The sequence below is a fragment of the Leptonychotes weddellii genome, chromosome 16 (assembly GCF_054177405.1).
Source record: "Leptonychotes weddellii isolate Sample4059 chromosome 16, ASM5417740v2, whole genome shotgun sequence".
NCBI classification, from domain to species: Eukaryota; Metazoa; Chordata; class Mammalia; order Carnivora; family Phocidae; genus Leptonychotes; species Leptonychotes weddellii.
In genome coordinates, this window is record NC_138384.1 from 12,879,254 (window position 1) to 12,894,627 (window position 15,374).

A 15,374-nucleotide genomic window follows, 5' to 3' on the forward strand; every position below is an offset into this window, starting at 1 on the left:
GATGCGGGACTCGATCCAGGGACTCCAGGATCATGACCTGAGCCGAAGGCAGTTGCTTAACCAACTGAGCCACCCAGGCGCCCAATAATTATAATTATTTTTAACATCTCCTCTGCTTCAACAATTCCACTTCTAGAAATTCATCTGAAAAACACACTTGTACATATGCACACGAATCTACTGCAACACTACCTGTAATCACAAATGACTGGAGATATCCTAAGTGTCCATTAATAGCAAATTTGCTAAGTACGCTATGGCACATCCACACAATGGAATATCATGGAGACATTAGGATTCTGACATATGCTACAACATGGATAAGCCTTGAAGACATTATATTAAGTGAAATAAGCCAGCTACAAAAGGACAATATTCTATGATTATACTTATATGAGGTATCTAGAAGAGTCAAATTCAGAGACAGAAAGTAGAATGATGGTTGCCAGGCATTGGAGGTAGGGAATAATGGAAAGTTACTGTTTAATGTTAATGGGTATACAGTTTCAGTTTGGGAAGACAAAGAAGTTCAGAAGATAAATGGTTGTGCTGATTGCAAAACAATGTGAATGTACTTAATGTCACTGAACTACAGACTTAAAAATGGTTAACTTTTATATTACGTATATTCCACCATCATTTTTTTTTTTAATGGGGATGGTCTCTATACATGAATATGTACTAGCTCCAAGATAATAATAGGTGAAGAGAGTAAGGTGCAGGACAATATATATGATATGTTATCATTTTGCTTGAAAAGGAGGAAGAGGAAGAGAACTAACCTAAATTACTTTGGTTAAGTTATCTGGATACTATGGAATGTTAAAAACAAAAAGAACTGTATACATTTAAATACTGGACTGTATTTGGTAAATCTGTTTCTTACAAGGCTATGAGCTAGCAATTCTTATACCATTAGGTGATTGAAAGGATAAATTCATGAGGGGGAATGAGGAAAAAATGAGGCAAATAGAAAAGTATCACTGGAACACCACCCTATAACTACCGCAGACAAGATTCTCTGATGGATACTACAATGGGTGGGCAAAAAGTCTGAGAAGAGGGAATTTGCATAGTCTCAAAGTGTCTCCCTCAAACTACTTTTATTTTATTTTATTTTTTAAAGATTTTATTTATTTATTTGAGAGAGAATGAGAGAGAGAGAGCACATGAGAGGGGGGAGGGTCAGAGGGAAAAGCAGACCCCCTGCTGAGCAAGGAGCCCGATATGGGACTCGATCCCGGGACTCCAGGATCATGACCTGAGCCGAAGGCAGTCGCTTAACCAACTGAGCCACCCAGGCGCCCTCAAACTACTTTTAATTACAAAGGAAAAAATAACAACTTTACAGTGGAGACACACAATAAACACCACCTTAACCAAATGACCAAGGTTAATATCACCAGTAATGAGACAAATAGATTAGCATGTACCTCCTGATAGGATACTAAGACAGGCACATCACTTCTGTGGTGGTCTTGCCAAAAAACCATAACCTCAATTTAATTATGAGAAAATATCAGAAAGAGCCAAATTGAAGGACATTCTACAAAGTAACTGATCAGTACTCTTCAAAAGTGTCAAAGTCATGAAAGATACGGAAAGACGGAGGAACTGCCACAGATTGGAGGACACTAAGGAGACATGACAATTAAATGCAAGGTGGGATCAAGGATCGGCTCCTCAAACAGAAAAATGGCAGAAGTAGAAAAATTGGTGAAATCTGACTAAATTCTATAGTTTAGTACAGTACCAATATTAACTTCTTAGTTTTGATAATTATCTCTAGTTACACACCATGTTAATATTAGGGGAAACTGAGTGAAGGGTATATGGGAACTCTAAACTATTTTTGCAACTTTTCTGTAAGTCTAAAATTATTACCAAAAGTTTCAAAAAGTGGGGAAAAGAAGAAATACACATGTACAGACACAATTTTTAATTTCTGAAAAAATACATGAGAAAAGGATAACCATATTCCCCACTAGAAGAACGTGAAAGCTACAGGCAAACATTTCCCTCCCTACATACCTCTGGTACTGTTTTAGTTTTTTTACTTTAAGTGTTCATTTCTTAAAAAAACAAACAAAAAAAAACCACACACACAAATATTTAAGAAAAACAAATTAACTCAAATAAGATGTCTTGTTTGGAGTGATGGATACAATTCAAATCATGGCTCTAATAAAAGCTTATTTTGAAATGTTTCCTTCACCCAACAGTCTCTGTATTATCTAACTATACCTAAGAGCTTCCAAACTTCATTATAATCAATATTAAAAACCTTCAATGGAGGGAATGATGCTTCAGATACCAAAACACAGCATTATACATTCTGCACCAAATTTCCAAATGCAATTCATTTCTAAAGTACTCAAGTGGGGCGCCTGGGTGGCTCAGTCGTTAAGCGTCTGCCTTCGGCTCAGGTCATGATCCCAGGGTCCTGGGATCGAGCCCCACATTGGGCTCCCTGCTCGGCGGGAAAGCCTGCTTCTCCCTCTCCCACTCCCCCTGCTTGTGTTCCCTCTCTCACTGCTTCTCTCTCTGTCAAATAAATAAATAAAATCAAAAAAGGAAAAAGAAAGTACTCAAGTCTAAGTTATTTATTCTAATTGAAATGTTTAGGGAAAAGATTAAAAAAGACTTACTCGCAGTCCACTCTCTGACTTAATATCCATGATAGTCAAAACCGTTTCATAAAGAATAGCATTTCCTACATTTTTACTAGTCTCCGTATTTGTGGCAACCTGAAAAGTCACAAGAGGGCAGTACATAAGTGATAAAACAATACTTCCGAAAAATATCCAGAGGTAACAAGAGACATTTTGTGAATGATTACAGCCACCGATGAGGAAACACAAATAAATACTGCTCTAACCACCATCGTTCTGCTCCCCACTACACTAAAATGAAGATTTAATATAATGCAGATTAAGTCTACTCACCTGTGCTAATATATCATTCATAGCTTCACTTGAGTCATCATCATTTCGTCCTAAAATTCTTAATAACCGCAAAATTCGTACCTAATGTGCAAAACATGATTAGTTTCAACAAATTATGCCTGGCACAAAGGAACTTACTTGGTAACTTAAATGAAGTCTCAGATCTCATGAGAAATGTCAAGATTCAAAGAGAAGAATTTTAAACCTTATCTTTAGAGAAGTAATAAATACTTCTATGTCTGAATGAAGTAGAGACAACCCACACTTTGTCACTCCACAGCTAAAGGATACCACCACCTACAGAGCTATACTATATTGATAAGTCTCTATGCAATCGTTATTACACATTACAACTATAATTTTATTCTATTAATCCAGTACAGAACTGTATCACTATTCACTTATTATTGTAATTCGTTTAATCAGTTAACTACCAAATTTCTACTGACACAAACTTAAGAGGAAAGAAACAATCTATTCCAAAGGTATTAAATTAATTTCTCCAAAATTTTCTTTCAACCTCACCTGCAAAAAGGGGTCACTGATACCAGAAACATCATGTTCTGGTGAATATCCCGACATGATGAGGTTCTTTAGAATACGAACTAACTGGGGCACAAGCTGCAAAGAAAGATGCATCAAAAAACAGTGAACATCAAAGAATTTCTCATGAATAGACAAGTAATTTGGCTTTAAAAAAGGGTGCAAGGGTCTGAATCCAAGAAAATTCTATTGATACCATATGCTGGTATACTGCTGATGGTTGATAAATACAACTTAGGAGTACTTAGGCCACGAACTCAAGAAGGAATATGTATTTTACCTGAATTAAAAACTAATGACTTTTTTATTCCAGAGTTATATATGCAAAAATACTACAAATAACAGGAGGTCAGAAAGCCTATGGGAACCAAGTCAAACAGATGCCTACAGGCCGTACTGCATATCTACTCCTACAGAACTTGACATACTTAGGTAACACAAACATGTTCTATTTTTATCCATTCAAACATTTGGATATAAAACGTTATCACCAAAAATACTGGTAATCTTATTAAAATTACAGTTTTAAAATACACTATCTCAAACAGAGAAAAAACTTCTTTCCTCTGAGGACAGGGCTAGTTATATTCTTTTCCAACAAATAACAGGGAATACAAAAGCCTCCAACATTGACCAAATGGAAAAACACATGAAAAATTGTATTTTTCACCTTAAGAAGATACCAGGCCATGAATAATTTCCTCTCCCTATTCTTAACTCATAAGATACAATTTTTGGTAAACTTTTATTTCAGCACTTAATTATACACACTTTGTTGCCTGCTTTCTTGTCTCATCTTGGTACTGAAACCATACATTCCTTATGGTCAGAATTCCCTTCTTGTCCTTCCTTTACTTTGTCCATTAGAGTCATAACAAATAGTAGAGGCAATTTTATGGCTAAGCTAAACTTTAAAATACTTTATTTTTTAAAAATGCTTTAAATATTATCATTCATTTCATTCTGTTGATCAAGCACTTAATCTTAAACCCTATTCCAAAACATGTGCCACAATGGGAGCTTTTCCAGGCTCCAACTAAAAACTCAATTTAGCTACATAAACAACTCTAATCACCTAAAATTAAGAAACAAGTGTCCAAAGTGAAGGAAATGGTATCTCTTTTGGAGGCAATCAGAACAGCCCCAACCAATTGGCTGCAACTCAATTACTTTTTCTCACTGTGTTCTGGCTCTATTCCTCCTTATGCCTCAACTCTAAAGGGGGATCAAGAGTGAAACAAAGGCCAAGGTATGCCTGAGGAATGCACTCACAACATTGAGGCCACTTTTAAATATGAGAACATAATCTGTATGAATTTAAAGAAGTTTGGCCATAACACTTCAGAATTAAGTGATTCATAAGCCATTTAAAAAAAATTCTAACTTGGACAACTCCAAGATTAAAACAAACCTAGGTTATGCTGACCTGTAAATTCTAAACAGAATCCCCATTAAATCTGTCAACTGTGGGCAGATTTAGACTTGAGAATAATATAAATTTGTAAACTGCTTTAAAATGTAATAAGGCCGGGGGGCGCCTGGGTGGCTCAGTCGTTAAGTGTCTGCCTTCGGCTCAGGTCATGATCCCAGGGAGCGGGAAGAGAAGAGAAGCGGGAAGCCTACTTCTCCCTCTCCCACTCCCCCTACTGGTGTTCCCTCTCTCGCTGTGTCTCTCTCTGTCAAATAAACAAATAAAATCTTAAAAAAAAAAAAAAAGGTAATAAAGCCGGGATCACCTAGTTACCAAGTTCTGCACAAAAAGTGGCTCACCCTGCATACGTCCCAATGGCCTCCTTTTTTGTACTATACATATCCCTGATTATTTGTTTAATCTGATTTCTTGGAGAAGTCTTTTTTCCTTGGGCTAATAAATTCAGAAATTTTTTTATTCACTGACAAAAGACCAGCACACCACATAAAATTGTCCTGGGACAAAAGGCACAAATGTCTAAATGTTTAACATACAAATCCTTGGGACCCAGCTTTATTTTTCAGACAAAAATGCAAGTCACTAAAACTTATGACAAGACAAACAAAATAAGATGACAAAGGGAAAGGCTGCAGCCATGAAAATCAGTTGATGCCCACCCACTCTACCTCAAAATCCTTTTCATATCCCAAAACTTCCAGGCAAGATTAAGTGCAGGTAAGGGAGAAATAAAAGCTCTAAGTCTGAACTGAGAGCTCAGAAGTACATACAGAGCTTTTTATAAAGTATGAGGTTACCCACACATGGTTCTAAAATATCTACTTCAAAAAGAAGCAATGTTTTGTGCCAAGGCTCCAAACTGATCTGGAATTGCCATCACCAAAGCCACTGGGACACTGTTCAAAGTTTCTCAAGTGAAGATGAAGAAAAGGCAGAGAAGGAGGCTTAGAATTCAGGAAAGGCTGCAACTGAAATCCAAGGCTGACTCTGGAGTGAGGAGTTTAAGTGACAAGACAAAAACTGGACTAGGGAGTTAGCCAAAAATGCTAGAACAAATAACTCATAGTATTAAGCACAGCTTCAGCATTAGTGTATGTTTAAAAGCTACATTTGTGGATGGATGCACAAAAGCTACTAAGGACCTAATGCAGGCATGCACCATCTAAAAGAGGGTTAATTCTTACCTTTTCATTCTAACATACAGCAGGATTCCAAACAGACAACAAGAACAAAACATACAAAGCAAGCATTAGGGACAGATACAGGCCTCATACTATTTTATACAATAATTTAATCAAGACATGAACATCTAAGGAAAAAAAAGCCAAAAAAAGAAGTGCTATTAGAGCCTCATTAGATCTAAAATACAAAGTAAGCCCCATTTATTGAGTTATCAGCACCTTATAAAGGAATTAAACCCATGTAACTACCCAAAACACAGTCTTTCCCAGGCCTCCTTACTACCATCTTCTAAAAGCCAGTGAAGAAAACAAAAATTTCCACTTTAGAATGCTGTAAGAAAGGGAGGGGGGAACTTAAGAAAGCTAGACTTCAGTCACCAGAGTCAACGGTCTAAAATGAACAGAAGGTGACCCTGTGTTACATAAAAGTAATGTCAAATTTCACTTTGCAATTTTCACCTTAAAAAAAAAGTTACCTACCTTTAAACACACACACACACGCACACACACCACACACACACAAATTCCTGTTTGTAATTTGACCTCAGGTTACATTTCCTGACTTCAATGTGAAAACCGCAGATAAAGCACATGAGAGATTGGTAGGTCTGTCAACACTGAGGGAAGACTTCTATTATGAAAGGAAAACACTGTACTACTGCCAGTTCTTATATGCCTAAATCTGGCTTCCAGCCCTACCCACATAGCAGGGCTGGTCAAGTCCTTTATTCAGCTCCATAACTTCCTTTCAAAAGAAAATTCGTAAGTGAGAAAATCATACACTTTTCAGGAAAATCATTTTTCAATCAAGAAAGGCTTAGGTATACAGAATGGTACCTACCTTTCTGAAATGTGCAAGCATGTCTGGGCTTCGTTCACACATTTCTGTGAGGAGGACTACAGATGTGTGAAGGACACCTGAAATATAAGAGCAAACGAAAACTAAAATGAGGCTATATATTATTCAACTTCACAAAACAGGGCTATGAGTTCTGAAGATCAATTCCAAAAGGATAGTTGCTACTTCTGTTTTTTAATTTCCCAAAAAAGCTAAGCATTGAGGTGAATACAAAGGAAGTATTTAATAGATGCCCTATTTAATACTGGTCAAATCAATTAAATCAGAATATTTTAAACAACTATGTGACCAAGATAATTGCTAAAAACTGAAAACCAACACACGTGTCTCTCCATCTGAGACCATCCATAAAGAAATACTCAGTCACTATAAGCTAGGATAGTATCACCTGCCCTGTACTTATTAATAAGCTGTTAGCTGAGATGTGATCATTCAAAAAGTAAAAATCTTAGTAAGATTTTAAATTTCCAGATAAAATGAATCATAACTCCAAGGTAATTATGGATGATCAAGTAAATATGCTTGTTCCAGAGTAAAAAGGATCTCACAATAGTTTCCACTAATAATAAATAAGCACCCTAACCACTCATTTGTTCAGTAAGTTTGAGTCTTCTAGGCACAGGACTGAATTAATCAAATTAAATATACCTTACCATTTTTTCTCTTAGCATTTAGTAGGATACATGAATTTTCTTTACTCAGAATTTGTTTCACTGACTTCAAAATAAGAATAAAATGTATGGGAAAGAATAGCCATGTTCCATTTAATTTCTCTCAAGTTTTATATAAATATATCTGAGTACCCATTATAAATTCCTGTTACAAGTAACCTAAAGGATTTTCATAAATCTTACACTCCTACCACAGGCAATAAAAAAATAATGTTTTTTCTATTATAAGATAGCCAGGAAATCAAAGTGTTTTATATATGAAAATCAAGGCTAGGATCATTTGTATATTACAATGAATATTAGTAACTTAACACAGTATTTTTAATATAGTAAAAGAGGACTGAAAATGAAAACTGAGTTTTTACTATGAAGGAATCAATCTCTAATTGTAAAAGGAGGATATGAGCAAAGAGAGATTTGACCCATCAACCCTTCCTGGCAAAGTGTCTAAGCACAGTAAAAAGGCAAGTTCACCGCACTCAAACAGAAGGCCAAAACTGCCTGAAGCCTTTTCTCTTTCCTCTTTTCCTCAATACTTCACAAGCACATCCAAATCACATTACCATGGTTCTTTTCATTCAATAAATTTTTTGTTGCTGGTAAAAACATCTCCATAAGTTCAGGAACCTTCCTGATGACATGAACAGCACACAGTGCTGCCTATAAAGAAAAAGGACAGAAGATTTATTTCAATAAGTCAGGGCAACCAATCTTACAAAAAACAACACCAACAAAAAAAAAAACCTTATCATTTAGTTCACCTACTGAAAGAAGAAAGAACAAAGAAGTCAGATATCAGATTTATTATTTATTAACTGGTTAGGACTTTCCAATTTATACTATCTCATTAATGAGAACTTTTAGCTCACCTATCCCTTTATTCATGTATTACTAAATAAGTGGACAAAAACTTCGTAGACTAGACCATGGTTAACATGAATTTATCAAACAAATATAACTTCTGTGGAGTTTTACAGAGTAAAAAATAAAGACATCCATCTGTGATACTCATTCTTCTAAGATGACCAAAAGGTTTTATAAAAACACCATGCAATTTAAAGATACATCACTACTGTTACTTTTAATAATACCCATATCTTCCCCAATTCATTCTCTGCTGATATCAAGAAAACCATTTAATAATTAGCTAGGCTCTACTGAAGAAAAGATGGTCTTGGCTTGTTCACTGGAAAGAAAGGTACAAAGACTGATTTTGATTATGCCTGCCAAAAGTAACCATAACTACTATTTGTTGGAGTTAAATACCACAAAAGTTTAGATACAGTAACAAGAAAAGATTTCAGCTAATTCTTCCCAAGTTATATTTAGGGGGAAAAAAGATTTTTTTCCAATCCATAGAAATGTTTTATTTAATGAAATAATGTACTTTTTGAACAAGAGCAGCCCACTCATACTTTAAGAGAAAGCACTGGTTTTGTTTCACAATCAACATTAACAGTCCATGATCCTGGAAAACAGCTTGGCCTTGCAACGTCTTGTCTCACACCATTAATGTGGAGGCACAGTGAATGTCAACCAGGCAATAGTAAGTGTTCACTTCTTGGAAGTTCTAAATTTTACACCTTTTGTTTATGAAGGTTACAGGGTTAAAGGACAATTTTAAAAAACATAAAATGTTGGTGTGCCTGGGTGGCTCAGTCATTAAGCGTCTGCCTTCGGCTCAGGTAAGCCCCACATTGGGCTCCCTGCTCAGCAGGAAGCCTGCTTCTCCCTCTCCCGCTCCCCCTGCTTGTGTTCCCTCTCTCGCTGTATATCTCTCGGTCAAATAAATAAAATCTTAAAAAAAAAAAACCATAAAATGTTTGTATCAACATATAACAGCAAGTAAGACATTAAGATCATTGTCTTCCATTACTATTTCATTTAGACACACCAATTTAGAAAGTGTGTTCTAGATCATTCTCTAATAATTACCCAGGTCCCCATGGAACTGTACACTTCCAGAGATTCAAAGGCACTAATACAAACACATGGGCACTAATTATTAGAATAAAAGTAAATTCTTAAAGTTCTGTTCATTATTACTTTGTTTAATACTGTTTAGAATCTGGTAAATTAGCAAGTAATTAGGTATCCAGGATATCCAGTAACGTTTGTTTTTAAATCATTTCCTTGAAAAAAAAAGAATTAAGAGAAGAATTAAAGAGTTCATAATTACCAATTGGAGTTAATTAGCAATAAAAAAAACCTACCTCCAAAATTAGTATAAAAACAGATTTTGACTTATAAACACTTGACTTATATATAATCATTTAAAATATATTTACTGCAGAGAAAGATAGGTTATATCATCATCAGAAATATTTTGCCTCAAAATATTTTGCCTCCCCATCGCCATAATATTCTCTAATCCAAATGCAGACATCTGACTTCCTTAAAAGTTACCTTTTTTCTTAAGTAAGAATTGGAGGTTTTCAGGAGTTTCTCTACCTCTCCTGCAAGATCTCTGCACATCTCTGAAGAGCCCATGCAGCCAAGGGTACAAAGTGCTAGCCCCTGTACATATTGCGTGCTATGATTAAGATCACTGCAAAAGAACAGAAAAAGGTAGAAATGAACATGCTTTTCCTGGTGCTCCCCATAAAGAAGCTTCACAGTCTAATGAGGTAGCTCTGAATGATTCACAATTTCTCTAGTAAGGAAAATAATTAATAAGATTACTTGTTGCAAAAACATGTTTACTTTATTACAAATTAAGAATACAGTGAACTGATTTACAGTGCCTCCTACAGGCTTACAACTCCATGTTTCCAAATACCAATGTAAAAGAAATTCAACAACATGTTATCTGTTGAAGACAAACTACTTCAAAAAACTCAGCAAATCAATGAAAGTGAAAGCCAACAAAGACAGAAATGTGAAGCACAACTGTATCTTGAAAAGATTTTTTTGGGGGGTGGTGCCTGGGTGGCTCAGTCGTTAAGCATCTGGCTTCGGCTCAGGTCATGATCCCAGGGTCCTGGGATCAAGCCCCGCATCGGGCTCCCTGCTCAGCGGACAGCCTGCTTCTCCCTCTCCCACTCCCCCTGCTTGTGTTCCCGCTCTCGCTGTCTTTCTCTCTGTCAAATAAATAAATAAATAATCTTAAAAAAAAAAAAAAGATTTTGGGGGGCGCCTGGATGGCTCAGTCAGTTAAGGGTCTGACTCTTGATTTCATTTCAGGTCATGATCTCAGGGCCGTGAGATTGAGCCCTGCATCGGGCTCTACGCTGGGCAAGGAACCTGCTTAAGATTCTCTCTCTCTCTCCCTCTCCCTCCATCCCTCCTCCCCCCACACCACCCCCTCACTCTCCCACCTTCCCCCCACCCCGCTCTGGCGCATGCACGTTCTTGCTCTCTAAAAAATAAAAATAAAAAAATATTTTAATATGCTCTACTATTAATTCCTAAAAAAATGACCAGATCTATATACATCAACCAAAACCTTAAAAAAAAAAATCAGAAAACAGTCCCCACTACTAGAGCATTTAAGGTGACTTAAATATCACAACAGAAATACTCTGGGGCGCCTCGGTGGCTCAGTTGGTTAAGCGACTGCCTTCGGCTCAGGTCATGATCCTGGAGTCCCTGGATCGAGTCCCGCATCGGGCTCCCTGCTCGGCAGGGAGTCTGCTTCTCCCCTGACCCTCCCCCCTCTCATGTGCTCTCTCTCATTCTCTCTCTCTCAAATAAATAAATAAAATCTTAAAAAAAAAAAAAGAAATACTCTGAAACCTCTAACCTTACGGTATAGTATTAACCTTGATATCACATTAATTTTTACACTTTTATGTATTCAAAAGAAGAAAAAAAATAGTAACTAGAAAAATTAGCTAATTAAACCACCTTTAACAAACTAAGCTAGATATTTACAGTGAGGCCCAGTATCTGGTGATACAGATATACAAAATCCTATCTCTAATAGACATTGATTACTGTACAAAATTGTTTACAAACCAACCAGGAAGTATACCTTCAGAAAAGCTGAAATACTAAAAGCTTGAACCAGTAAATTCATCTATATATTATAATCAACTTCTACTATTCAGAAGCTGAATTACTGTATGAGTTATGCTACTTCTAAAATGCTTTAAGAGCATTTTAATATTCTTTAGTTAGTGGTTCTCAAGGATTTCAGTAGTTAATGGATCTCTGGAAGCCCCCAAGACTGTTTCACGGGGTCCATGAGAGCCAAACTATTTTCACAATACTAACTCATTATTTGCCAATTGTACTGACATTTGCACTAATGATGCAAAAGCAGTGGTGGGGAAAATTACTGACATATTACAAATCAGAGTAGTGGCACCAAACTGTACTAGTAGTCATTGAATTCACTGCCACACACACAGGAAGGAAGGAAGGAAAGGAGGGAGGGAGGGAATGAGTCTGTTTCACCTAAGACTGCCTCTGACAAAGCAGTAAAAAAAATTAGTTTTATTAAATCTTGACTCAAATGAGAAGTTTAATATTGTGTGATGAAATAGGAAGTATGCATAAAGAACTTCTGCACAGTGAAGTGGCAATCTCAGAGAAAAGCACTTGTGCACTTGCATGCTAAACTATGAACTTTTCTTTTAAATTTTTTTTATTTGAAGTAAGAGAAAGCACGAGCAGGAGGGGCAGAGGGAGAGGGAAAAGCAGGCTCTCAGCCGAGAAGGGAACCCGATGTGGGGCTCGATCCCAGGACCCTGAGATCATGACCTGAGCCAAAGGCAGATGCTTAAACGACTGAGCCATCCAGGCGCCCCTAACTATGAACTTTTCAAACTTTTTTTTTTTTTAAGATTTTATTTGTTTATTTGACAGAGCACAAGCAGGGAGAGTGGCAGGCACAGGGAGAGGGAGAAGCAGGCTCCCTGCTGAGCAAGGAGCTTTACTCAGGGCTTGATCCTGGGACCCTGGGATCATGACCTGAACCGAAGGCAGACACTTAATTGACTGAGCCACCTAGGCGTCCCAGGAAACATTCATTATTAAACATAAAAACCGCTGGTACACTATGATGCCCTATAATACAAACAAAAACCAAAAAAACCAAAAACAAACCAAAAAACCCTCACCAAACAAACCCATTCATTAACAAATATTTTTAAAAAACAAAACTAAATGATCCAAAGTCCTTTAACTTGAGCTTAAACTAAAGTGCCAGATCAATTCCCAACTACTAGTTCTCTCTCAAAAAGTTCACTTGAGGCTTGGCTAGGTCTCATTAAAATTCAAAACAAAGATTTCTTCTCTGCCTATGTGCCTCATTCTTCAATTTTTATCAAGCTACAAACGTATACTTGAGTTTGGTATTAACTCTTAATATGAACTTGGTGCTAGGCAGAACTGCCAAATCATCAGCATGTGATTGAAGGCTTAAGTAATAAGGGCAACAAAGCATGCAAGAACAAAAATTAAAGAAACTCTCAGAGGCCTAGCCAGAGTAAATGTATAAGAGTCATGCTGAACATGTAGAATATAACTTCTTTAATACCAAGGATCTCTGCCAATTTTTTTTTCATTCTCCCTCCCCAGAACTTATAACAGCTCCTGGCACACAACAGGTATATAATAAATAGTTGTTGAATAAATGAATCAACTTAGTATTTTCATTAGTATTTATTTCAAGGCCAAAAAATAAGATTCTCCCAAAATTAAGTTCACAGACTCAATGTACTTACATGACACACTCTATATTTACAACCAAATCATAATTCTCATTTTGGGATTTTCCATTATCCATTGGAAAATTTTAAAGTAAAACATTATTGACCACAGAAAAGTGTAAGAGTTCAATACTACAAATATGATTACCTATATCCCCTGCTTCTACTTTCTGTCAAACAAATAAAAACTACAAATGAAAAAGAAATCTACAAAAGGAAATTAAACCAACAGACACACCAATACCAAACTAAAACAAACCAAAAAGCACCTTTAACCAGTAAAGCCATCAGAACTTCCATAACTTTTTAACAGACATTTGCTGTAAGAGGGATGCTGGGAAGAACTGCTAATTCCCCTGCTTGGCTACTCTAATTCTTTCATATAGCAAGCACTCCTCAATTTGTAAGTTAAACAAACATGAATGGACTAGTAATGCACCCATTAGAGGAAAAAAAAGACATACACAAAATTCACAAGGTTAAGTATAATTTCATGCAACTGAAATCTTGAATTAGACCACTCACAAACAAGACCTCTTCTTTTACCTTTATATGGTATTTACTCAGAACATACACTGGTAATTCTTTAATAAAAGTAACATTTCATTACTTATGGTATTCAAGGTCCCGGAAATATAAGATAAGAAATCTCTGATTTACCAATGTTTTTTCTATTCCATGTAGGCCCAAATTCTTGTTTCATTGCTAAAGCGTGTTCCTATACCTGAAGATGTACAGCAATGCCTTCCTTTGTTTAATTACATTATCCTCTACAGGACGCCTAGATGGCTCAGTTAAGTGTCCAACTCTTGATATGGGCTCAGGTCATGATCTTGGGGATGTGGGATGGAGCCCCACATCAGGCTCTGCACTCAGCACGGAGTCTGCTTGAGATTCTCTCTCGCCCTCTCCCTCCCTCCTCCCCGCCCCCCTCTGCTTGTGCACGCACTTTCTCTAATAAATAAAATCTTTAAAAATAATAATAAATATTCCCCTACAGAAACCTTTGCTTACCCTCTTTACATATAAACTACAAAAGCAATTCAAATATATTCTAGACATTAAATAAAATCAAATAAAAACTCTTGATGTCATATTATAAGAAAACTTTGAAAGCACAAAGTAGTCATTAAAAGAAGGAAAAGTAAGACTTACTTCTTGATACAGTTTGTCATGAGAAGATGGACATCTTGTCTTTCATCTAACAGCAGCATTGCCCCTAAATAGCCAATGCGTTTGTCTGTGAACTTTTGAGAGGCAATAAGCTTGAGGCATTCCAACTGCAAATTTTAAAAAAAGAAAAGAAATTAAGAAACTGCTACCACATTAGGAAAGCAATGTTTTTAACCCAGAGTCAGTGGATGACTAAAATAAGTAGGTATCAAATCGCCTAAGATCCTTAGATGTCTTGATAATAGATACCAAGTTCTGGAATAGATCATCTCAGCAAGGTCCTATGATATATGCTATCCAAATAATCTGTGAGGTTTATCTATTTCCACAGATTGAAATAAATAAATACTACTAAAGTATTATAATAAAATATTAATAAACCCAATTCTTAATTTAATCCCCAGGTTGTACAATTTGAACACCTAACTTATGTGTATATTTATGGTCTGTTTCCTATTTTGAATAGCAAAAAATTCAGTAACTGGCAATACATCAAAGTGCCAAACACTATCTTAAACATTAGGAATATACAACTGAAAAAGAGACAGACAACAACTAACTTTAATATAATGTGCAAAATGCTATATGTAGGGCCTGAACCAAGTAGGAGGGAGAAGTGAGTTTAGCATATGAGGAATAAAAACACAGAGAAAAAAAAAGGCCAGAGGAAATTTCAGGAGTGGAATTAACCTAAAATGTTTTATATGACTTTTTCTTTACATAATTGATAAAAATCCTCAGAGCTTAAGACTCTTTATAAACAGATTGTCTCTCTACGTAGCCTTTCTTTAACATCACAATCATTTTTTTTTTTTTTAAGATTTTATTTATTTATTTGACAGAGAAAGACACAGCGAGAGAGGGAACACAAACGGGGAGTGGGAGAGGGAGAAGCAGACTCCCTGCCGAGCAGGGAGCC

General features: G+C 36.2%; 1 protein-coding gene across 1 annotated transcript in view; it reads right to left on the reverse strand.

Moving 5' to 3' along the window:
* Positions 1 to 15,374, reverse strand: part of AP1G1 (adaptor related protein complex 1 subunit gamma 1) — a 77,879-nt gene that overhangs the window by 26,263 nt on the left and 36,242 nt on the right. Inside the window, 7 exon segments of the mRNA XM_081806395.1 lie at positions 2,645 to 2,747; positions 2,946 to 3,026; positions 3,471 to 3,566; positions 6,940 to 7,016; positions 8,192 to 8,288; positions 10,035 to 10,176; positions 14,438 to 14,562. Of these exon segments, the coding sequence (XP_081662521.1) occupies positions 2,645 to 2,747; positions 2,946 to 3,026; positions 3,471 to 3,566; positions 6,940 to 7,016; positions 8,192 to 8,288; positions 10,035 to 10,176; positions 14,438 to 14,562 (721 nt within the window).